The sequence below is a fragment of the Paramisgurnus dabryanus genome, chromosome 19, assembly GCF_030506205.2.
Source record: "Paramisgurnus dabryanus chromosome 19, PD_genome_1.1, whole genome shotgun sequence".
NCBI lineage: Eukaryota > Metazoa > Chordata > Actinopteri > Cypriniformes > Cobitidae > Paramisgurnus > Paramisgurnus dabryanus.
The window spans coordinates 33,668,076-33,693,172 of NC_133355.1; the positions used below are offsets into that span (position 1 = coordinate 33,668,076).

The following is a 25,097-nucleotide window of genomic DNA, read 5'->3' on the forward strand; positions in this document are numbered from 1 at the left end:
TTCTCATATAATTTTGACCCTTATTAAAACTCATAAATACAGTTTATGTATTTTATAACTAGGCAACAAAACGATTTAGACAACATACGTTTACACAATGATGTGTTCAACTGAATCACGATACTTATCGTGTTATTACGGCGGTATCTCAATGCATTTGGTTCATTGGAATCAACAGCAGCAGCTCACGTAATAAGAGTTTTATCGTGGGCGCGCAGGTGCCCGTTTTGCTCTGTTTACGTGCATTGCGTCGTGACGTCACAGACGACCCCACCCCACCTCGCGCAGCAGCCCAGTTGCAGTGGTGTCAGCTTTGAGCTTTGAATTTGCATTTGAAGTGGAAAATCAAGACCGCAGGGATCAGACTGAGCAACATACCGCTTAAGACATCCGCAAAGACAGGATGGAGGAAGCCGAACAAGGTAGTTGAATTTATTTGTGAGCGTAAAGTGACACGTGGAAAAGATTAGGTTAGAAATGCAACTGATGTCAACTTTCTGAAGTTAGCTAGCTTGTTTGTTAGCACAGCCAGGAGCTGAGATATGAAAAGTGCTCGCGTTATTTCTTAATGTGAAAATGAGAAATGTGACAGCTGGTCAGAAGGATTATGTACGAAGTTTGCGTTATGTATAAAGTAGTTTAGAAAAGAGAAGGACTTTATTATTATTACAATTGACATTTTCCCAATACGAATACGAGATTATTAAGGAAGTATCAGAACCTAACCATTATTTCCCATTATTCTATTACAAAATATATTTGTGTTGTAATGAATAAGGATTATTTTATGTGTTTGAACATGCTTAGGCTTACATTGCAGCATAGACAATATTGCTGAACCATATGTTAGCTTTAAACACCTGCTGGGAATGTGTGTATGTGTTTTCACAGTTGAAATGTCATTGATCCTGTTTAAATACTGTGTTTGCCATGGTTGTCATTCTTGTGTCTGTACAAGTTTTGTTTGTTTGTTTGTTTGTTTGTTTTAAAGGGGACATTTCACAAGACTTTTTTAAGATTTAAAATAAATCTTTGGTGTCCCCAGAGTATGCATGTTTTAGTTTTAGCTCAAAATACCCTATAGATAATTTATTATAGCGTGTTAAAATTGCCTCTTTGTAGGTGTGAGAATTTTTTTTTACAGTTTTTGGGTGTGTCCTTTAATATTTAAATAAGCTGATCTCTGCACTAAATGGCAGTGCTCTGGTTGGATAGTGCACATTAAAGGATTATCTCATTCTGACATCACAAGGGAGACACATTTCAATAACATCTTTTTTCACATACTTGCTGAGAATGGTTTATCAAAACTAAGTTAGTGGGTTGGTCTTTATCACATTTACTAGGTTGATAGTAGCACTGTGGACCCAATTATAGCACTTAAACATGGAAAAAGTCAGATTTTCATGATATATCCCCTTTAATGTTTTGCAGAGAAACTACTTTTTAAGTTTTACTAGGGTTGCAAAGGTGCAGAAAGTTTCAGGTACATTTCTGGAGTCTTTCCACGTGACCTTAAATCTTGGAAATATTCCAACTTGGAAACTTAACAGAAATTTATGGTATAAACTATATCATATAGAAAAGTTTGGACACATAACTATGTTTACTGTTTCAAAGAAGACACTTATGCTCATCAAACCTGGATGTATCAGATCAAAATTCATTCAAAAAACATAATGATGAAGTTTATTCCCATATGTTCCTGTTAAGTCCCATGGAAAGTTTCCAGCATTGAAACTTCTCAAAATTTAGCCAACCTAAGTTTTACCCATCTTAACTGATATAGTCTAAAACGATCTAAAATACAAAGGCTGTGATATTAATTTACAGGTTTGAAAGCTTTCTTTTTTTCCTTGTCTTTATCATTTTATCTTAGTTGCCTCTTTAAATTTGAAGTAATTTGATAACTAAATATGAAGATGAGGTTGTCATAAGTTCATTTTGAACATGAAAATATATGACGATCCTGAGGTGGTTGTGATGGTCACTTTCATCATACCTGTCCATTATAAAGTTGAGGTGACTGTGCTTGTTGTTCCTACTATTGAGATCTGTTCTGTCTGGGTTCTTGTTTGGCCAATACAGTGCTACATAAACAATGTGTTGCTGATGCTGTTTTTGTGACACAAAAAGTCTTCTCAAATTTTATTGTGATGCCTAGTGTTTATATTATCTTATATGCACAGGAAAATCACCCAGCTTAAATGGACGCTGCTGGTGTATATATACCAACAGGTCTGGTGGTACTCATATAAACACCAGCCGTGTACATTTTAACACTAATGATTTTGCATTAATGATTTAACATTAATGATTTTTTGGGGTAACACTGACACACACAAGACTGGTGCTCAGCCAATATGTGTTTTTTAGGAAATATCTTAAGTATACTGAAACAGACAGCAAAATCTGTTTCACTTCAAAATTCTGGTCACTTCATCTCTGTCCTGCTCTGTGGATCTGAGCGGCCTGTTTTCTCTCATTCCTCCTGGGCTTTAGTAAGCTGATGAGCAACCTCCCCAGGAGCCAGATCTTTCCTGTCTGAATCTTCTGTTCTCCACCTCTCATCTCTCTCACGCAGGGCCACCATCTGCTCATTTCTCTTTTCTGCATGCCCACGTTTGACTGCAGCTGCTGCCCACAGGCCATTGTGTGACCTGATGAGCAGATTGCAGGACAAAGCCAGAGAGACACCTTTCATATATTTACCCAGGAATGTTGGGCAGGTATACTGCCCTTCCAGTGGGAATATTTGTGGAGCTCATAATGATAGCTGATGGTTGGAAACATCCTTAGTTAGTGAATGTGTACAAAGGATGTGGCACAAAAGTGCTCGAGAGACAGAGATAGAAAGAGTGAGGGGGGCATTACAGGGAGAACCTTTACCCAGATGCGTGTAGCAAACCTGTGCTATAAAATGACTTTACACATCTTTAATAAATAGAATTGATTTGCTTAGGCTGTGCTTATTCAGATAAATTCAGGCAACATAAACAACAGAAATGAAAAAGTAAAAACACGATTAGCAGTATGATGTGGTATGAGGAAGCTGTAATTTATTTTACAACTGCTGTTGTTATTAATGAATTTGTTCTGTTTTTAGTGGGGTTGTTGTACTTGTAGCCCGAATTGGTTAAGTTGATTATTCAGTTACTCAGATTTGTAAGTAGACATGACTTTTATCTTTTTATTATTGCCGAAAGCTAGCAGAGAGAATTCTTCTGATCTCAGTGGTGGAAATTTCCACAGCTGAAGTTTGTTGTTGCGCTGCAGTGTTCATACTCTCCTCTGCATTGTCTGCATGTTAAGACAGTTTTGTTTCAGACAGGTTTTTACTGCTTGCATTTATGATCACAGCTCTCTCAGAATGTGGAATGCCGGAATTTTAGTTCTTTTTTTTTGAGAAAATGTATTTCGGATATTGTCCCAATGTTCCTGTTGGCCTCTACAACCCTCTTCCCAGTCAAGAGTGGAAATTTACAACCTATTTTCTTCTTTTCCTTAATTAAATAGACATTGAGATGAAAAGAATAAAAGAATGGAAAAGTCGGGCTACTCGATTATCCACCGAATCATGATCATGATTATTTAACACACCTCAATGACTATGAAAACATTTAGTTAAGCTTTTAAAAGAGTTATTTCAAGTGGATATCCTTGAAAATTGGGTATAAAGTTGTATGCAAAAGTTTGGGCACCCCTGACAATTTCCATGATTTTCATTTATAAATATTTAGGTGTTTGGATCAGCAATTTCATTTTGATCTATCAAATAACTGAAGGACACAGTAATATTTCAGTGGTGAAATGAGGTTTATTAGGTCAACAAAAAATGTGCAATATGCATAAAAACAAAATTAGAAAGGTGCATACATTTGGGCACCCTTGTCATTTTGTTGATTTGAATTGTAACTACTTAGCACTGATCAATTGGAAACACAACTGGTTTAGTGAGCTCATTAAGTCTTGGACTTCATAGACAGATGATGCATCCAATAATGAGAAAATGTATTTAAGGTGGCCAATTGCAAATTGTTATTGTTCTTTTTGACTCTCCTCTGAAGAGTGGCAACACGGAGGCCTCAAAACAACTCTCAAATGACCTGAAAACAAAGATTGTTCAACATTATCGTTTAGGGGAAGGCTACAAAAAGTGATCACAGAGATATAAGCTGTCAGTGTCCAGTGTGAGGAACATGGTGAGGAAATAGAAGACCACAAGCACAGTTCTTGTTAAGACCAGAAGTAGCAGGCCACGTAAAATATTAGGGAGGCAAAGGATGATGAGAACTGCCAAAACAGTCAACAGACCACCTCCAAAGACATACAACATCAACTTGCTCCACATGGTATGACTGTGCATCATTCAACAATTCAGCGCACTTTGATGCTTAAGAAGCCTTTTCCGCACACATGCCACAAACGCTTGAGATATGCGAACGCACATTTGGACAAGCCAGCTTCATTTTGCAAGAAGGTGCTGTGGACTGATGAAACAAAGATTGAGTTATTTAGTCATAACAAGGGGCATTATGCATATGTATCTAAAATACATTCGTCCAAAATCCATACACTCATTACAGGGTAAAGGAAGCGTCTAGAGGCGATTATTTCTGCTAAAGAAAGCTCTACTACATATTCATGTGATTTTTCTGTTGGGATGCCTACATTTATGCACCTGTCTAATTTTGTTTTGATGCATATTGCACATTTTCTGTTGATCTAATAAACCTCATGTCTAGGGCTGTGACGGTGGCTAATTTTTACCACCGCGGTGGAACCATCAACAACAACCGCCGGTGTTGCGGTGGTGGGGTCCATGGGGGGGTTAGGGTGGTTTAAATGGTGAAAGAAAATAAAGTTTCACTAAATGCGCTTCCTGATGCGCGCGACTTTAACCTGGTAAAATTTTTATTTCACAACAAAAGACAAACGTGATGTGTATGTATCACTGTCACTGGAGACCAAAAGAAACTAAAGCAGACGCACAACACAGTGACATGGCTAAACTCCAACGTGCTGAGTTATGCTAAAATCCACCAGTTTAGTGGAAACGCCATACATGGTAATGTAGCGGAGATTTGTGTATTAACATAAAACAATGTTATAAATTTGTATCTTAGGCTTTAAATTACTGTACAACTTTTGTTATTATTATTTCACGTGTAAAAAAAACTGCAATTTTTACTTATTATTTTGTTTAATCATTCACCTGATATGTGACGTCACACAACCGCCGGTGGCACTTCACCACTGCGGTGGCATTGCACCACCGCGGTGGTGCGGTGGTCATGACAACCGTCCCACCCCTACTCATGTCCTTCAGTTATTTAATAGATCAAAATGAAATTGCTGATCTAAACACCCAAATATTTATAAATGAAAATCACGGAAATTGTCAGGGGTGTCCAAACTTTTGTATACGACTGTATATACAGTTGAAAAAACTACTAACTAACCATTGACTATGTATACTGTGTTAGACTTGATGAGACTAGTTCTAGTGCACTTACTGTATGTATTGCTGTTCTTGTGTTGATCTAATTGCTGCATTTGTTGACCTCATTTGTATGCCGCTTTGGATAAAAGCGTCTGCTAAATGACTCAATGTAAATGTAGTTGAGGTCATACGTTTTTCCTTGCAAAATCTGGAAAATGTTGAACATTTTGGAAAACATTTCTTTTTTTTATTCAGTCCTGTCCTGAATAAGTTATTTCACATGAGATATTTTTACAGGATGTTCGCAGTACAGAATAATCTTTGTTTCAGCATCTTCTGCATATTTAAAACCTATCCACCAGTGACGGATGTTAAGATTCATCTTTTCACATTGAGGACTCCAGCCTAGTCCCACTGTTAATATGTAGGATTAATACGTAACTTTAAAAACCACTGTATTATTTCCCTTTAACCATTTTATTCATAGTTACCACCCTAAAGCTTTGTTTATACTTAACGTGTCCGCAAGCCTACGTTGGTGCAAGCACAGCATGCCTTACATTAGAATAACGTTCCCTAATGTTAGGAGACGTTAAACTAACCTAAAAATAACGTTTCTCTAACGTTAGGAGAACATTAAACTAACCTTAAAATAACGTTCTATTTCTGTAAAGAAAACTTTCCTGGCTAACCAAAAACAAACCTTGGAAAATAACGTTCTGAAAACCAAAAACTAACGTTAGGGATACATTTTGGGAACCAAAAATTTTTAGCTGTTTAGCCTGCGTACACCTAATAAAATGTAACCAGACTTGATAGATTATTTTGTTTGGACCTAACTGCATGGGAGTCAGCTCATTTTGTTTGGAATTGACAAAGTTTTTACCGTGACCGCAGCCACGGGCAGACAGCCATCAAGAGTAAGTGACAACACTTCTCTAGCTTTTGCCTTTACATGGCAAAAAAATCTCATGCGATTGTAATCTGGGCTCGTGCATCAAGAGGATTTAGCTCAAAGGAAGTTTTTGAACGCTGTACAACAGTGAAGGGGCGAGAAGTTGTCTAATGTTGTGTAGTATTTTATGCTTAAATTCTGCAAACAGAACAAAGTTGTGTATGATTATCAGTTGAACATTTTTCACCCTCTAACAACGCTCACATCTACCGTTGTGTTTGGTTACTGATGTCAAGGCTTATGTTCGACAGTTGTATTTGGAAATAATAATGGTTTACGTACCGCTGTGTCTTTGGCGTTTTTCCTCTTCTTTCTCTCTCTGTCTTTTGAAAAATCCTGAAGGGTATGAGCGCTTCATAATGACATTTTTAAATTTAAACGCCCTGAAAGTGTCTGAATGTCAGTTTTTCTCCACTGATAGCTAATGGGGGACCTGATGGGTGGTTAGCGATGGTGGATGCCACTTCAACATTACTGTGATTAGGGCACTCATAGTGTTTGTCGTTGCATGGGGGAATCCCTCTAGTTTGGGGGGCCCTCTCACGGAGCAGTACTGGAGAGTGGCTCTGTCTCACTGTGGTGGTTTGTTTACAGTGGTTGATACTGTTTGACGAGGGCAGATACACAACCTAAACGACCGTGCGGCCATTGGGGGCCCCCTTCAGCTGGGGCCCCTATAGGCAGCTCCCACCTTACCCCATTGCGACAGCTCTAAGGACAAAATTTTGGTAAATTCCCTTTTAACACCAAAGTCCGGATCCAATATATTGTTACATATGCGTTTACTCTTAAGGTGTTTACTTTATGAGGATACTGGCAAAGACGGATATTTTGACTCATATGTGTATTTAAGGCACAAAAAATGCTCACGAGCTTAATGAGCAGTGGATGTGTGACTTGCACGTTCCTCTCATACAAAAACAGAGCATGCATATAGCACTGTTGTTTGTGTTTCAAAAGTACTTGTTTTAAAACCGCAGTTCTTAAATACGTGTACAAATGCGTTTCCGTGACCATGTGCACAGCAACGTGACATGGGCGCATAACCTCGATAGAGACGATAGTCCAAAATCTCTACCTCAAGTTTATAACAAATTCAAGATTTGACATTTATGGTCACTGATGAGACCTAAGATCAAGATCGCTAGATGAAGGGCTGAATTTGGATCTGTTCCTCGCAATCGTATGAATTTTAGAGATGTGGGTTACAGCGAATGAATTAAATTTACATCTTTTGTGAATTTATGTTGTGTTTTTGTGTGATTATTATTGCATAGTAGAAAACGCTTTTGTGTCTCATGGCAAACAAACAAAATATTACAAAATGGTTAAATGATTACAGAAATGTTATTCATTTTAAGGTTTTTAAGTGTTTATTGTTGTGTAATTCTCTGAAAGTCATGAACATTTCATTAGGGTAAATGAGTGAACTGTTTTTAATAAGTCAGCAAATACTACAAACATGTCATTAATATGATTTCGGTCGCCGAACAATCGGTGCATCCCTTATTAAAATAAATACACTCAAGTCAGCACGATTCATGAAAAGTCAGATGGGTGTCGTTGTTGCTGGTCGTTGTCATGTTTTGGTAGCGTAATGGTAATAATATTAGGTCTTGATGAATCACGGAAGGATATGTTATAATTCAGAAGTCCCAGTCGGGGAGCGAACGTGGGCACCCATGCCTTCGTTTACATACGACTCTACTGCAACAGGGACTGCAGCCTTTACAAGGTCTCTGTTTATAAAGGTTGAAAACTTTTGAGTTGTGTGACTTTGAATAGCAGGTGTAACCGTAGAAAAAGTAATGCATTTTAAAACAAAACACACAGCAGTATCTGGGCCCTGTGTTTATTTCAAAACATTAACTTTGTGTTTGCCATAATGTGTTCAAAGTAAAACTCAATAGAATTAAACTCTAAAGCATATTGAGATCTCATCTTACAGAATCATGTAAGGTCTTTCTAAGTGTCAATGTGAACTCTTCACAGGTCTTTGCGAAATAACTCTTTCTTGAGAATTGGCTTACATTTTCAGTAGTACCTCTCAATAAATATCATATTCATTTAGTGGTGTAGCATCTGGGGTACTTTGTACCAAAATACTTCAGCTACATTGTAAACTAATTTTTTTAAACGTTTTTACACTGCCCTGCAAGTTTAGTAAAATGAGTCATAACTTCAAATGTAAAAATATGGCTATTTTATTTTACATAAAGGTGAGAGCTTTGGCATGCTAAAGGTGTGGACTAACATTGCACTGAATGGAGAAACTTGAGGCCAGTGTACGAAATTAACTTTAGATTTTTTTGTTCTCTGGACGATTTTTTACATCTTAAACGATTTTAAATCCATGGGCGACTACCGACGTAAGTGATTTTTAACAACATAATCCTCAGAACGCACACACTGGATGATTCGTCCAGACCACGAAACCACACACATAATGACTGTAGTAACCATTTCAAAGTGACACGAGATCTCACAGAAACTCCAGATCAAACTTGACTTGAGAAAAACAAATGTTGTGGTAGTTCTTGCACGAGACATTAAAAAAAGCATTTGTACTATTGCCATAGTTGAAAGTCGATATTCTTTCTCAATACTCATCTTTCATGTCATGTATGTGGGTGCCTTGTTTTAGCTATCAAAACACGCCACATCCAGCTAAAGCTTGCACGCTTTCATTGGCTATTGCAGCTGTCATGTCGGAGGGTCGCCGTGATTTCACCAAGTAAGATGTGATCCTGGATCAACATTTTTTGTTGATCCTGGACCAACGTTTTAATAAAAGATACCCCAACCTACCCTTAACTCAAACCCTAACCATTTTTAAACCCTCAAATAAGTGTGAAATAATAGTTTGATAGTTTAATAAAAAAAATGTTGATCCAGGACCAACAATGGTGTTGATCCAGGATCACATCCTACTTGGTGAAATCACTTTCACCCATGTGGTCGGCAGCATGATCAAGAGTTGGGCTTGTGGAGGCTCCAACGTGGTCGGGAGCAGCAAAATAATCACAATGACTTTTTAGACAAAAGAACGTCTGCGATAAAACACTCATTGGGTAACACCCTAGATTTTGGATGGATGTTCTGTGGACAGTTTTAAAGCTTTAATGTTTGTATGCATGCACAACATTTCTGAACACCATTGTGAATGGAGTTTGTATTCATCAGCCAAATAGAAAATGTACCTGCATTTGGTGTTTGATGGGAGTCATTTCAGACCCCGCTTCAGGCCTCACTGTGCTGTTTTGCTGTAACGTAGAAATCGATTCTTTCTCGGCCTTGAGACCACACAGAGAATTTATAACTCTGGGCTGTTAGAGTGCTGATAAAATAGAATTCCCCTCGGTACACACAAAATGTCACTAAAATGGCCTAATTTGTTTTCATTAACAATTATAATAACTTTCTATATAGTATATCGACTGATGACAAAAGGGTGCATTTTTCTAACATTTCCTTCATCTTGTCACTCCTGATTCTCTGTGCATATGTCTGCTCAAACAGCTACAGTCGCTTTAATGTCCCATGATTCTGATTTTGGTCCAATCACGGGACGCGTTGCGTTTGAAATAACCAAGTAATGGATTAGACGCTGTGCTTTATTAGCTGCTGTAAATACTGTCTTTGTTCCTTTACTGTGGTGATTGAACTTATACTCTCTGTTTAAATTAAAGTCATACAAAATCCAGTTCCTGATGTTGAAGACGCATGGATGCACCCATCGAAATGTTTATTCATGTCTATTTGTGTGCTTGTTGCTCATTGATTTAAATGGTTGTTCAACTGTATGAGGTCATGGGACTCCATGTCTGTCCTATTATTGGCATTGTGATCGGCACAGATGCCTGGTCTGGGGTCATGGGAATGTAATTAAACATGTCTCTTTTATAATTAGTGATGTATGAAGGAATAGTTCACTAGAAAACTTTATTTTTATTTTTATAATTTAATCTTTCCATACAATGAAAGTGTAAGGTGATCATGTAGTTCAGTAATATACAGTTTCAGTATCACATGGGTTTGAAAGAGCATTGAGTGATTGATGAATGCCCTCTTTTGTGAAGTATTGTGCAATTTTTTTTAAAAACGTTTTGTCTGAACAAACGTGTAATCATTTCCTCTTTCCAACAACTTCTCTGTGACAGATTTTTGTTTTTAAAAATGGGAAGTTGGGCATCTTCCTTCAGTAAATAGGTTTGTTTTATTTCCACGGTCTGAAGTAGATATTTACTTGTGTACTCATGTAAATCTTACCCAGAATGCACCAGTACTCTTCAAGGCTGGTCTGGACTTGCCAACAGATGTTAATGTGCTGTTACCGAACATTTGCCACTTGCCAATTAGTTTTGTTTGACATTAATTTCAGATTTAGGGTGTTTACTTGAAGCCATTTCCAACTAAAAACTAAAATCCTTTTGATGAGAGTTTTGTCAACTGTACATGAAACTTAAAAAAGTTTAAATTTGCACATAATAGGGAATTACAAATCAGACTTTGTAGACTGTGCTTCATTTGATAATGCAAGCATGCTTTTGTTACGCAGTAAGAATAACCAGGTGATGCATACGCAGGCTTGAATCCAAGAAGGAATTTTGTAAAAGGCATGCACACATCCGGATATATTGGTGAAACACAACAGAGGCGTCTAGGATCTGCTCCTAAGGGTGTGTGTGTGTAATGAATGTAATTGCTAATAGGGATGGGCATGATTAATCGACGATCGATAATTGATCGTTAAGAATTTAGTCGATGACGTTAATTTGTTATTGATTAATCGAATACTTTTTTTATCTAATGCAGGTTGCGTTGCCTAGCGTAGCGTGGGTCTTGAAGCAATTAAATGAATTTCACTGTGTGGCAGCAATTCAACATTTTACCACCAGGGTGCAATATTTGACACCATACTCCGTTATCTGTGACCTTCCGTTTTGATTTCAAAAAAATAATCATGAAGAGGTCATGATTTTTTGGAACAAATGAGGTCTCTGTTTAAGAATGCGGCTCGCAGCTGCAGGTTCCGCTGCTTTAGAGCACCGCATATTCAAGCGCATATATGTTCCGTATGTCTAACTAAATGTAGTTTAACTGTCTGCCACAAGTTGATCTTGTAATAAAGGTCTCATGGAGGGAAACACGCTGTGTTTTTGTATTCAACATTTTTTAATTATAAAAGTTAAATAATTATTTTTTCATTATAAAAATATTAATGATTAATCGATAGTCGATCGTTAATTCTCCCGACAATCGACTAAAAAAATTTAATCGAATGCCCATCCCTAATTGCTCATGTAGGTTATTACTAGCATGCACACAGACAATCCTACATGTTTGTTTCTCTATACTTGCTCATCAGAAGTTGTGTTACATATCAGAATATATCAGATGTTTGGAGGGGCCAAATTGTTGTGTATGTAAAATCTTTCCAAACTGTTTCCTTTTACTTCTAATCCGGATACGCAGTGTTTATTGTGTTTATTTAAACTCTTTAGGGAAATCAACCTGAGAGTAGCTTTACAATAGTCATCTCTGCACAATAAACTGTCTAAGGACAATATTTCAGCTTTGACTGTTTGCTCACATCAACAATAATCTTTAAAAACCATCTGCAGATTTGGCCAGATGGTTGCTCAGGTGTCTGTCAGGATCTGTGCGGCTCATGTGATTTATCTGACCCCTACATTAACTAATGCATACAGTGGGTAAAAATAGATTCGTATCTTTAATAAACAACAAATGTTGATCTCTAAGCATAAATAAGATCTAATTCGGAGTTCTGATTTCAAATAGTTTAAGGGACCATAGCAAAGAGTATAGAAGTACAAGAGGGGAAACTCAATAGAATGTTCCATTGCAACACCAGCAGCAGCCCCACGAATCCGCCATTTTGGAATGAAAGCGACTCGGGAGTCAACTAGAAGTAATGGCAATATCAGCTACTTTGTACATTAAAAGATCAAATTCAAACTGAATGATGATAACAGAATAACATACAATCAGACCAGTGATCATTAATCCCTTTTACAGCTTATTTTCAGATATTTAGACAAGTCTTCCACTTTTATATAGGCTAATTTTACATAAATACATACCGACATAAACTCATCCACACATAATATTTTGGCTCCATATACATACATATATACACACACATATACATCTGCATTGCTCGAAATGGATTAAGTAAAAAAACACAGCCGCTGTCCAAAAGTGGCAATTATTCTGTAGGATAACAGACAGAACAATGCATCATGTTCTATAAGATTATAAAGTTTGTAGCAGAGATGTTCACAATTCTCTGAGCTCGAGTCCAAGTCAAGTCTCAAGTTTTTGAGCTTGAGTCCAAGTCAAGTCTGAAGTCTCTGGGCTCGAGTCCAAGTCAAGTCTCAAGTCTTGTTGTAACAAATAAAACTCTAATAACAAATTAAGAAATTACAAACATTTATAAAAAAGAACAAAGTTGCACATTAAGTAAGTTCTAAAATTAGCATTAGGTACAGAAATAAATTAAATGGATAATAACACTGTCTTTATTGTACAAATTAAATATTATTATTATTATTTTTAGAGCAATAGAAGTGATTTTCTGTTTGTCTTGGGTTGTTTGATTAACATAAATGACACAGATTTAAGTAGGTTAATTGAGTTACTGTCTCTTTAAGAACAAATAAGCATAAACTGGTTTCTGACTCGTTTCTTAAGACATAAACTAAAATGTTTTTATTAGAAAAAGAATACTGAGATCATTTTGTGTGTATGTGCCCTGTCAAGAAAAGAAAGATTTTATGTTGGCTTAACTTTAGAAACACTTCACTCTGTACTGAGGGCACTTAAACGGTGCTCACACACAGGCGAAGGGGAATTCCAAACAGCGCTTCAGGAAGAAGATGCAGCAATCGCTTCACATAAAAAACGTAGCGTTGTTTTTCATTGCTCTATTCAGCAAATGTATGTCAATGGACTACACTACAGTATGACTCAAAGTAGCGCAACTCTGGACCTGACTGGAGCTGGACCGGACACATTTAACCACATGTGCTCACAGAAATCTGCTCACTTGAGCGCCTTTTTGCGGTTAAATTGTTTAACCATTTAAACAATTTCAAGCCTTAGAAACACGTTAATGATAAACTTACCCTATTTAAATTGCATATTAATCTGCGAATCGCATGCAAGCCGAACCGCGGGTCCGTCACAGCACTACCCAAAGCTTCAGATGAATGGCACAGCAGCAGCCGGTGCAGTCGACATGTATGTACGCAGCAATGCGCGCGGAGCAGATACGTCACGTGTTACGTCGTGGGCAGGATGTAGGTTACGGAGGGAGGGGAATAACAGCGAGCTCATCAGACGTTTCCTAAAAATAAACGTTGTTCACGAGTCGCGCGGCTTTAGTCCGAGTCGAGTCTGAAGTCTTTGAGGACGAGTCTCAAGTCGAGTCTGAAGTCACTGTGTGTGCGACTTAAGTCACACTCGAGTCCGAGTCTCAAACTCGAGTCCCCATCTCTGGTTTGTAGCGGGATCCTGGGGATTAATATGTACAAAATATATTTCATACCTAGTGGAGTTGGTAACTAATAATAGTAGTAAATGTGTAAAGTAGCATAAAATAGAATTACATAATAAAGCAAGAAAAAAATACTTCAAATATGTATCTATTTAATGATTGGATTCCACAACTGATAACAACAACAACAACAAATCAACACATACATACAACACAATACAGCGTTTCGTGTAGGTGTAGCAAGTGAACAAAATTTTTATTTAAGAAACTTACTATTGCGCTTCTGATTTGGCTGTGAGATTCGCTGAGAATGAATTGGCTGTGAGAATTTTCATTCCAAAATGGCGGCCCCGCTACTGAAGTGACTGTTGCCAAAAACGAATGAGAGTTTCCCCTCTTGTACTTCTATACTCTTTGACCATAGTCAGTTATTGCTCTCATATCACAGTTACCAGAGACATTGCTCATGTGGTTATTTGAAGATATTTAACAGGTCAGGAAGCGCTAATCTCGTTCTCCATGCTTGTGCATTCAGCAGACAAATTCCCAGGATCGCTGCTGTGTCTTTCTCATACGCGTATTGTTCAGGATGTCTTGATTTAAAGTGGTAAATGAAACTTGTAGTGCTGTATGTTTTTGTCTTTCTCCGACACTTTTAAAGGGACACTTGACCTATTTGCATTAAGCTTTGTATCGTTAGAACCCCAGTCATGTTTTTGAATGGTCGTGCATCATTCCTTCAGTTTCCCCTGAGACAGGAGAAATACAGATTTCAGTGAGGCACTTCCTTCTTTCAATGATGTAAAAATCGTCATTTTGCATCATTGAAAGAAGGAACTGCTGTATCTTTGTCAAGGTTGAAAAGGGCTCGTTATACTTGTGCGTAGGTCCTATGGCGTAGCCGCGTCGGCGTAGGTTGTGTATCGGGTTTTCATTTATACTTTTGCGTCGTCGTCCGCGTCGACTGTTAAAATTTTACAAGGTGCACGTCAGGCTACGCAGAGCTACGTACAGGCTACAGATAACCTATGGCAGGGGTGTCCAATAGGTCGATCGCACATAAGCAGAGCCGGCGCCAGACCATAACTAACTGGGGGGCACTCTGTTTCCAACGGGGGGCACGCAATAGCAACAATAACTTGCAAAAACAAGACATTAAAACAACAAATACAGCAAGCACACACTCATACAACTGGTACAGACTGTCAGCTCATTTCCCGTATAAAGTGCAAAAGACCACAAACTATGCGCAAAACTATTGAAATTCGACCGCGGCGTGAGCTCGCGATGCAACAACAAACCGCCCTCGCGCGGCGCAAGCCATTGAAATGAATGTGTTTCATAGCGCAGCGCACACCGCGTCATAGCTTAAAAAAAGCCGCTTTACCATAATCACGTCGTAATGCTGTTAACGGTCTATAGCCACACTTCACATTTAAGCTTACGTAATTTAAAACAACGCAAACTTACCTTTGAAATAGCTGAAGACGGCGTGTAAGAACATTAAACTTCCTTAAAACAGTGTCCTGTAGATTTGTAAATTCCACCTCGACCTCTAATCTCTGAGTTTGAGCCAGTCTGTGTTTGCATGAAGATGAAGCAGGCGGTGCTGGTTCGTTCTAAATGTTCTAATATCCATATTTTACACCATCCATAAAATGCCGCGAAAAAACACGTTGCTAGTATCAAGTCACAAATATGCTAAAGACGTAAGACGGGTGAGACGCGGCAATACATCCAATCAGAGAAACTGGTCTATTTTAATTAAAGAAAACGTATATCAACTATATTTTCCTCATTTGATTACATTACAAGTCATGAAACATTCAATGTTTAATTTATTTGAATTATTCTTGATATATGTTAAAGTAATAAAAAAACTTTGTAGGGGGGGCACAACAACCTGTTTGGGGGGCACTGCCCGCGAATGCCCCCCTTGACGCCGGCCCTGCACATAAGTTAACTGCTGCTCCACGCGCAAAATTGCCATTATGGTCTTAAAATACTTGCATGTTTCACAATTACTCTGAGTTGCTGTGCCTTACTTCTCAAATGTGTTTTTATAAATCTGATGCCAGGCCGGGATAAACGGACGTCTGACTATAATGTGAGTGTTTCTATTTTCTTTGTTATACTAACGTGGCATTTATGTTAACAATAGCATATTTGAGCGATGTTCCAATGGGAATGTCTTGCAGAGCTGTGCATTGTGGGAATTGTAGTTTTTTCCATACAAATGCGCCCTAGAGTCACATTCTGTCTTTTCTCGGCACAAAATTCTAAATTTATGTTACATTTCGACTACAAATATGACCCACTTTCAATAAAGATTAATGTTTCTACCGATGAAATGTCCCTTTTATGGCTTTTATCAACATGTTTGCTGCATTTGCGTGCTTCTCACTCTGTGCTGGTTGCTATTTGATAGCATCAAGTCCTCATTGTTTGGTAAAATGTATTTTGTCTTTTTACTTGTTTGACGGAAACACTGAAAATTAGTTTTTTGCTATTTTTACCAAATAATTTAGATTGCCGAACATTCGGTGCATCCCTAGTGCATAACGATTTATCGCAACTAAACGTTTGCAGATTAAAGGTTTTAGTTTAAATCATATATATGTGTGTGTGAGTATAATAAGTATTTATATATATATATATATATATATATATATATATATATATATATATATATATATAAAATATAAATGAGATATATATATATATATATGTATATACACATGTAAATATTTCTTAAATGCATACATGCATGTGTAAGCAAATGATTAGTTGAGATTAATCGCTATGCAGCCCTAATAGAGAACATGAGCAAAAGATCACAATATAGTATATCACCGTTTAAATAAATATGCAATAAAAAAAACCTAGTAATATTGTATTATGACCCAGATTGAAATCCCTGCTGATTCTCATCTCTATTTTAAGCGCATGTTTACGGTCAAACTGAGCATGTATCCATTATTGTTTCTTATTTGTTGTAAATGTAATTAAAAGAATGTTAACTCAACACAGTTTGACAAGACCTGGAAAGCATTTCAGAATGTTCTGTGTGATACTGTGTGTTGGCCTTTAGTTATCACATGAATGTCTTACACTTGGCTGAATCCATTTCAGTCGGTATATAATGGTTTTTGTGCAGCTGGTGTGTATCTGATGCTGCACTGAGGCTCTTTGTAATGGATTAGAGCCATAATCTGGGCCACGGCAGATTACCGCTACTTTTTGTGGGCTTGTCCCTGTGCCACGTTACCATAGGACAAATAGACCTTAGAAGATGAGGGGGCTAAGCATGATGACACTATTTATTTACAGCGAGTGTAAGGTGTTAATCCAAGTGTGGCTCCATGGACTATAGTTCCCGTAAGAACCGTAGGGATTAAAGCTGGGAGTGTCGGAAATAGATTGTTCTGGTGACTTATTAACTCTTTTTTGCCATCCTTGCTTTGTGCTGGCTGTCATGTGAGTCTTCGGCTCACCCTGCTAGCACTGCAGAATCCTCAGCACGCGCTTGTGCTCGCTACTGTGACTAGAAGATGGGACAGACGGCGCTCACAGGCTCGGTCACATGCATTTAATTAACATCCGGGGAGAATCCTGTTTATGGGCAGCATGGAAGAACCCGTAGAGGAGTACGAGTCTCCGTTTAACTTCGAGCAGGGTGTAAACACCAGCTACCTCTACCTGTCACCCAAAGAAAATTTCACTCCTCCCGGTTCACCCGTAACATCGGTCAAAGGTAATGGTGTTTGTTCAGCTGCTGAGCGTGTGTGTTTAGGTGTGGACTGGAGTCTGTCTCAGGGACATGTAATGTGACACAGTGTGATAATGAAAGCGTGTGGGGTGATGTCAGGTGCTGATGTTCTGAAGAAGGGCAGGTGTCAGGAGCAGATGCTGGGAGGGTGGGGGCATCACTGAGCTCTTATAAAGTTACAGTAAAATCACAAAGCGAATGCAGAACAACGTGAAAGAGATTTACAGGACGCCCAAACTTAACCAATTATATTATGTTTAATGGTTCATACTATACATTTTATGAGTATTTTTTTCTTCCTAAGGCGTTTTAAACATCCTGTTTAGACATCATTTGGATGAAGAATGTGTTGAATATGTTAAAATTCCCAATCTCGCTTCTCTCTGTGATTCATAACAGATAAAGCATGATTTTATTTCTCATGACATGACCATTTTAAAGAACCACATCTCAGTAAAGGGCTGCTTAACAAACATGGTGCGCATGACTTGTCCACAATGGCATTTAAGGGAAAATCCATCCGTTGGCCCAAGGCCAGAAACCAATCGGCATGGCGAAGGGTTTTTGTGCGTTCTGTATTTTCCGGCACTGGCTGATGATGTTTTAATGTTATGTAATTTAAGTAATTTTATCTGACTCCAAAAGATAAAATCTTGTGGTTGTAATTATGAATCAAACGGATAGTTTGCTTCGATAATTGTGGAATTTAGATAAATGTTTGTTTATTCTGCCTTAACTCTTTATCCAATGCTTGTTCATTCAGTTACCAATGTGGTATCAGCCCACACCGGCTGTTCTGTGGGTTCCGAACACGAACTCGACCACACCAAGGGTTTGGCAACAACGGCCACTGTAATCATTCATATACAACTTAGTGCAAAACCCATATGATGACCAGAGGTTTAAGCTAGCGCCGTCTAGCTTGATATATAGTGAATCATATGACTATAACAACTTAACCAAAGTAGGGACGATGACCAGAGGTTCTGACTTTCACCTTATAGCCCACATATAGTAATCACAATTACATACAACTTAAAGAGCCACACAGATCCAAAATCGAAACTGACCTGTATTGCAGTGTGTCATAGCTGTCCATCAATGTAAACAATGTGCAAAGTAGTTGACCCAAAAAGTGCACGATAAATAAAGTTATTGGTTTCTAAAGTAGGGAGTCGACTCTGAATTGCTGAAACGAGTCGTCATATGGATTGAATCTCTTGCCTGACTTTATCCACGTCACACAAACACTTTGCATAGTAATCTCCGCCTACAGCCTTGCCCGCAGGAGAAACGTTACACACTAACTAGCTGTGGGCAGGTCATAGTTTGACCTGCCCACAGCTAGTTAGTGTGTAAACATCATTGTGTTTTCAGTTTGTGTTGTTTTCACTACCAAATGATGAAGAATCTGTGGTTAAAATGACTTTTTCAAGGAAGGGTATACTAAACGTGTGGCTATGAAGAATCAGGGGTTAAAATTACTTTTTCAAGGAGGGATTTAGACGTTTGGCAATGAAAGATGGTTCAGTACCCACTTTATTTGGAACAACATGCGTCTACTAACCACAACCTGTAAGTTTAATTTTAGCTACATACTTGCTTAAATGAGTGTAAAATGTCTATAGTCATATTTATTGCTTGGATTTAGTGCTGGGCGATAATTCGATAACGATAATTTTACCGATATAAACTTTTTCAATAAAACGATAAGGACAGTTCAATAAGTGATCGATAATGTTTACGCACTGTGTGTAATGTTGCGCGAGCACTTCCGGATGCGGCACGCGCTCTTACAATCACAGTGTCAGTTAGACTTGAAGGAGTGGAAGATGAGGCAAGTTATTGATTTATTAGTAGAAACCTATGATTTTGACATCCATTTATCAGCGTGTATAGCTCGTATATGTATAACACACGCGTGATCACTGAACTAAGTTTTCTTTCTTGTTTAAGTGAACATAAACAGCTGTTACTCAGTAAATTGAAACTTAAAGCAGTCTGTCTTGGGTCTTAAAGGGACAGTAGTCTGCTGCTTTTGTGTCAGAAATGTGTTGATTTCATAACAAATAGATTTACATTTAATACAGATGCATTAAAACAAGATTTTAGTATTTGTATTTGTCATGTTCTGAATAAAAAGTAATTTAAAACCATTATTAACGGTCTGGTTTTTAAAATTTTCATCCAGGAGCAAAAATCTGCCTTTAAATTTGACAGGAGTAAAGATTTGTTATTTATCATGATAATTATCGATATCGACGGATTTGGAAAACATTTTCTCAATAATTTTTTGGGTCATATCGCCCAGCCCTACTTGGATTAATGATGAATGAATGATGTCGTTGTTTAAACTCTTAATATACTGTCAGAGAGTCACGTTAGCAAGAGGTTAACGCTAGAGGATGACAGATTTATCGGCCGGCCGATTAATTGGCCGATTTTTGGCATATTTAAAAAAAATCGTCTTTGGCCGATTTTGCTGCAAAATTAGGCCGATTAATAGGCAGGCGCATCTGCGGGCACCTAAGCGTTGTTGTAGAGCTCGTGGCGCTGCCTCTTGCTGCAAGCAGATCGCTCCCGTGTGTGTGCAGCCATGCCTTGTTCACAAACAGCTTTACTAAACGATGGTGGGATCGCGCGAATTAAGCAGCCAGTACAACAGCGCGACGGGCTTATGTCTCTTATGTCACTGTCCGTGCAAAGATTAGGCTCATTTCATGTGATTAATGAGTGATGATGAGTTTTGTTTGCCTGACAGAGAGAGCAGAGCCGCGCGCGCACGCTTTCTGTCTTTAAACTGTCTCCCTGCTTTTATTACTCAAAACAAAACTGACTCAATGGCGAAAGGTCGGAAGACCAAATCATATCCACCGAGGAAATGTTTTTCGTGTTGTTACAGTAACACTTTGTTTACAGTTTTGTGCTGCTCAGCCTGGATTAGAACACAACGCGTCCGATTCGCGAACTGACTCCTTTGAACAGATTCGTTTGAATGAACGGTTGAAACAACAGATCTGTCCCAACCACTGATCTATATAAATGACTGGATTGCGCATAGAACGCTTGACGTAACTGCGTGATTTGAAGCCAGCGCAGAGTTCGAGCCGCCATCTTGGTATACCCAACCGGTAGAGAGCGCCATTGACTTCCATTCAAAATCATGTTCAAAATTTACCCCCTTTACAGCGTATCAGTTACACAAGGTTAATTTTTAGGGTATGTGTACGTTAATTATTTGTTAATTCTGGTGTTATTTGCAATGTTTATGTTTTAATCGGGCAGGATAATGGATTTATAAAAAACCGTTAATGTGAGTGTGTCTGATGCATTTGTTAATGACACGGGTATAAATAAAGTTTTTTTTGACATTCAGCTACACTGTGACGGTCAGCGTTATATCTCTAAATAAGTTTAGGTAACTTGTAAGTTTAGATAACATAATTACAAAACTAGCAAATTATTGCATGCACATACGGTACAAAGCATGATTATTTATTTAGATTTCAGAATGAGCACGTTTATTGTCATTAATACTAAATATGCTGCGGTCTGTCTGCTGATCTGATACTGTAATAAAGATGAATGTATAATAACTGTTTAAAACGCAAAATGTACAACTTTCAGTAAATAACTATTTACATGCTTTGGACGTTTGTGTTGTTATAATGTACAGGGTAACTTCACATATAAAAACGAAGACGAGTAAAGTGATGTTTTATCATTAAAATCCGATAACGTCCGTTGATTTAATAGAACGTTTGGGTATACCAACATGGCGGCGCGGTGGCTTCACAAGTGTGACGTCATGCGCAATCCAGTCATTTATATAGATCAGTGGTCCCAACACTAAACTCACAAGACGTCACTGTCAGCACAATCAGTCATAAACTTTTACTATGTTAACTTTATGATGAATAAATAATTTATCAGGTCTACAAATAAGGATTTGGCCAGAGAAAAAGCCATATCGGTCGACTTCTAGTTAACGCATGCTCACTTATGGTTTTGCTATGACCCGGTTAGTTTTATATAAATACTTAAATGAGTGTAAAATGTTAGTTTCTATTGTCGTTTTCACTGCTTGGATTAATGATGAATGATGTCGTTGTTTAAACTCTATATACTGTCAGGGTCACGATAGCAAGCGGCTTATGCTGCACTTACGGTTTTGCTATGACCCGGTTAGTTTACATAAATACTTAAATGAGTGTAAAATGTAAGTTTTTATCGTTGTTTTCATTGCTTGGATTAATGATGAATGATGTGTATTGATGTCAATAATGTCTTCTCAGTAAATCATGTTAGCACTAGGTCAATACATGTTGCACTATTGTTGGTCTGTGCCACTGATCTGTGGTCTGTGCGGAGACTTTGTCAGTTGACCAATCAGAGCAGAGTAGGCTACTGAAAGGTGGGGTTTAGGCAGACTGAGTCGTTGAACGGCTTCACACGAATCGTTTGAGGATCTCTGAGAAATTGGGTAATTTTAAATTTATATTTTGAGAAAATTACAGTGTTTTTTGACCTTGCATGCATTTAAATCTGTTGTCCGGGACTTATAAACAGTGATAGGATGCTTAAAATTGGCATCTTATTGGCTCTTTAATTAAAGTTACATGATGAATCTACCCATGTAACCAGAGGATATTTAACAATACTGCCCCATGCTTGTGTGCTCTCGTTAAAAGGTACATATGCAGCCCCAAGCAATCACCAACTTAATACAAGTTAATAACGTGACTATATAACAACTTAATTACAGTAGAGATAATGACCAGAAGTTCGGATTCCCAAAAATAGTTTTTTTGTGGTGTAAAGATCTCTCTTTAGATGTCCTCGTTGGGCACCCATACTGCGTTCTTTGGGAAGGGGGTACCTTTAGTAGCTATCTTGACATTAGCCTTACAGGCATACACCCAAATGGCACATGCTTAGTTGTACTATACAGTAAAACCATTATAATCTATTATTTATTTAACCACTAGTGATTTTAAAATTCAGTTAAGATGTTCATCACTAAATGCCTGAACTGTGAACTCGGTTAACAAATTACACTGGTCTATAAGCAGAAAGCCTTGGAGATTAAAGTTGCTCAGTTTGTAATAAAGAAAAATCTTTAATTGTTCCCAGTTTCCAATATACAGCTACAAAAATGGCATCAGGGAGTTTCATTATAATCTGCTTCACAAATAAATATGTACAAATGATTTTTCTTCAAAGGAGATCAGACCGTTGTCTGTGTCATTCAGCGAGTTGTGGCATTGGTTATAGTCATGAATAGCATGTGAGTAATGTCATGTGAGGTAATGTGTAAACAGCTCAACTGTTTCCTTTAAAATGACTATCAGGTGACATTGTCAATATTGATTTCTCACAGTACATCAATAGCATCAGTCTGCATTAGTGCATAACTACACATTTGCTAACAAAGAATGTCTGTTTTGGGATATCATGAGCTATATTTGACTAGTCTTAGTGAGAGTTGACACTGAAAGATGAAAGCATTTTGATTAATATTAAATTAAATTAATGCCACTCATACAATCTGACAGACGACAGATCCACAAATCCACTGTTTTACATATGTCAGGCCAGTAGATGGTGATGTTACCTTATAAAAAAACACTACGCACATAATTCTTCTACAGGGCAGTAAATAAAAACAATCAAGCAGTTTTGTTTAGGCTGCATTTACATTGCATGTATGAAGTGACGCATTTTTTTCCTCATGTGGCACAGACGAGATTTGACCCACGGACGTGTAAGCAGGGAAAAACGCAAAATTCCGATATTCTCTGACTGGTTGCAGGGTTCATACATATGTGGAAATAAATCGGATATGAATTGGATACATGCATTTTCGCCTGCAATGTAAGCGAACAGTTTTGATATTCCCATCTCAAGACGCGTCTTATCTTTTTTAAATAAACTTGCATTCAAAACTAGTTAGAAAACTATCTAAGGCTGCATTGAAAAGTAACTTTGCGTCTGCTCCCACGTTTGGTTAAACAAAACTACTGCTGTGTGTCGCATAGATGTCGTCATCGTCTTGCTGCCCCCCTCCCTGTTCCGTGATTGGTTCCCTATTTCAAGGGCAAAAAAAGGTCCAGAGTTTCCATGCTAGACTTGCAGCGTGAATAAATTTGCGCGCAATGCAGCATGGGGAAAACCAGGCTGTATGTAAAAGGTAATATTATTGTTTTGGTTATATTTGTGCATGCTTATAGACTGCATTGAGACATTCGCACGGCATCACTGTTATCACAGATTCATGTTTTTATAGTTTACACAGACTACACAGTGTTGTTATCAAAACTTGTGCGTTGAAACCCGTCTGCAACAGTTTGCATTTTTAGGACTCCAAACAGCCATCATCATGTCAATGAAAAGTCAAACAGCATAAATATTTGTTTACCCTGTTTTAAAACAAACCAAACAAAGTAAATTTGTAGGTATTTACTATGTATGTATTGTTGTATTGCAGCCAGCTACAGTACAAAAGATCCACTTTCTTTTGTGATGGGAGGCAGAAGTACAGGTTCTTCTAGAAATACCAAACAAGAAGTTTATAAATGAGCAGCACACCCTCCTCAATGTCATGTGATTGTAAATGCCATGCGTTTCTTCCTGAAAACCCAAACTGAATAGCTATCCTACTCTTCAAAACTCACCTAATCTCATCTAGAGGATTCCTCCCATACATTTAATTGAGCTGTTTGTGTTTACTTCATCAAATGTAAAGGATTACCCTGCAGATATTAGGTAGGTATAAAATTAAATACATCAAATGAATAAAAGTGTCTGTCATATATAAAGCTGACACTACTGAAGACGTTGATCTCAGAGAGTCATCATATCAGGTTGTTAATGCAATAATAGGGACGGGATGCACAAAAACACAGATTTGTCTATGAAGTCATCCATGGATGAGTGCAGTGCATCACAGGATCTCTCAGTTGCTGACTGTCTGATGCTCTTTTAGTTTGACGGTGCTGAATTTTTGCCCTTCTGTCTTCATCTTTTTGAGTGGTTGTATTTCCATGGCATGTCAATGGTACATTAGCCGGGAGCCGTAGGTGGGTGTCCATCATACCACAAATGTTTTTGAAGCTCTTTGATGCATGACTTTATCATGCTCTCTCCTTATCTTTATTTTCAGTCTTTCTTCTTACCCCTCTGGCCTCATGTCTGATGCTGCGGTCCATTACAAAAACTTTTTGCTTCTCACCACAGACTAACAGGGCTTATACCGAATTCATTTTAGTGCTAATCTGTTATAGCTTAAATGATTTGTTAGAACACTACAGTGCCAGTGCAAAGGTCGTGCCAGTGCGTATAATTATCATATAATTAATAAGACATTCAATACGCTTTGGATAAATGTATGCCAAATGTAAACTTGTAGCTT

At 37.9% G+C, this 25,097-nt stretch overlaps 1 protein-coding gene across 6 annotated transcripts in view; it reads left to right on the forward strand.

Annotated features, from left to right (window-relative positions):
* Positions 1-262: 262 nt before the first annotated feature.
* The window catches only part of tpd52 (tumor protein D52), a 37,283-nt gene continuing 12,448 nt past the window's right edge, over positions 263-25,097 (forward strand). For 2 of the 6 annotated variants that reach the window (XR_012335434.1, XM_073812648.1), the window contains exon 1: positions 17,411-17,671. Coding sequence is in view for 5 of the 6 variants with exons in the window: in XM_073812648.1 (XP_073668749.1) it covers positions 17,536-17,671 (136 nt within the window). In the remaining variant the exon portion in view is untranslated. Of the gene's footprint in view, positions 423-17,410; positions 17,672-25,097 lie in introns of those variants that run through there. The other 4 variants (XM_073812649.1, XM_065290853.2, XM_065290856.2 and 1 more) reach the window with 4 other exon arrangements.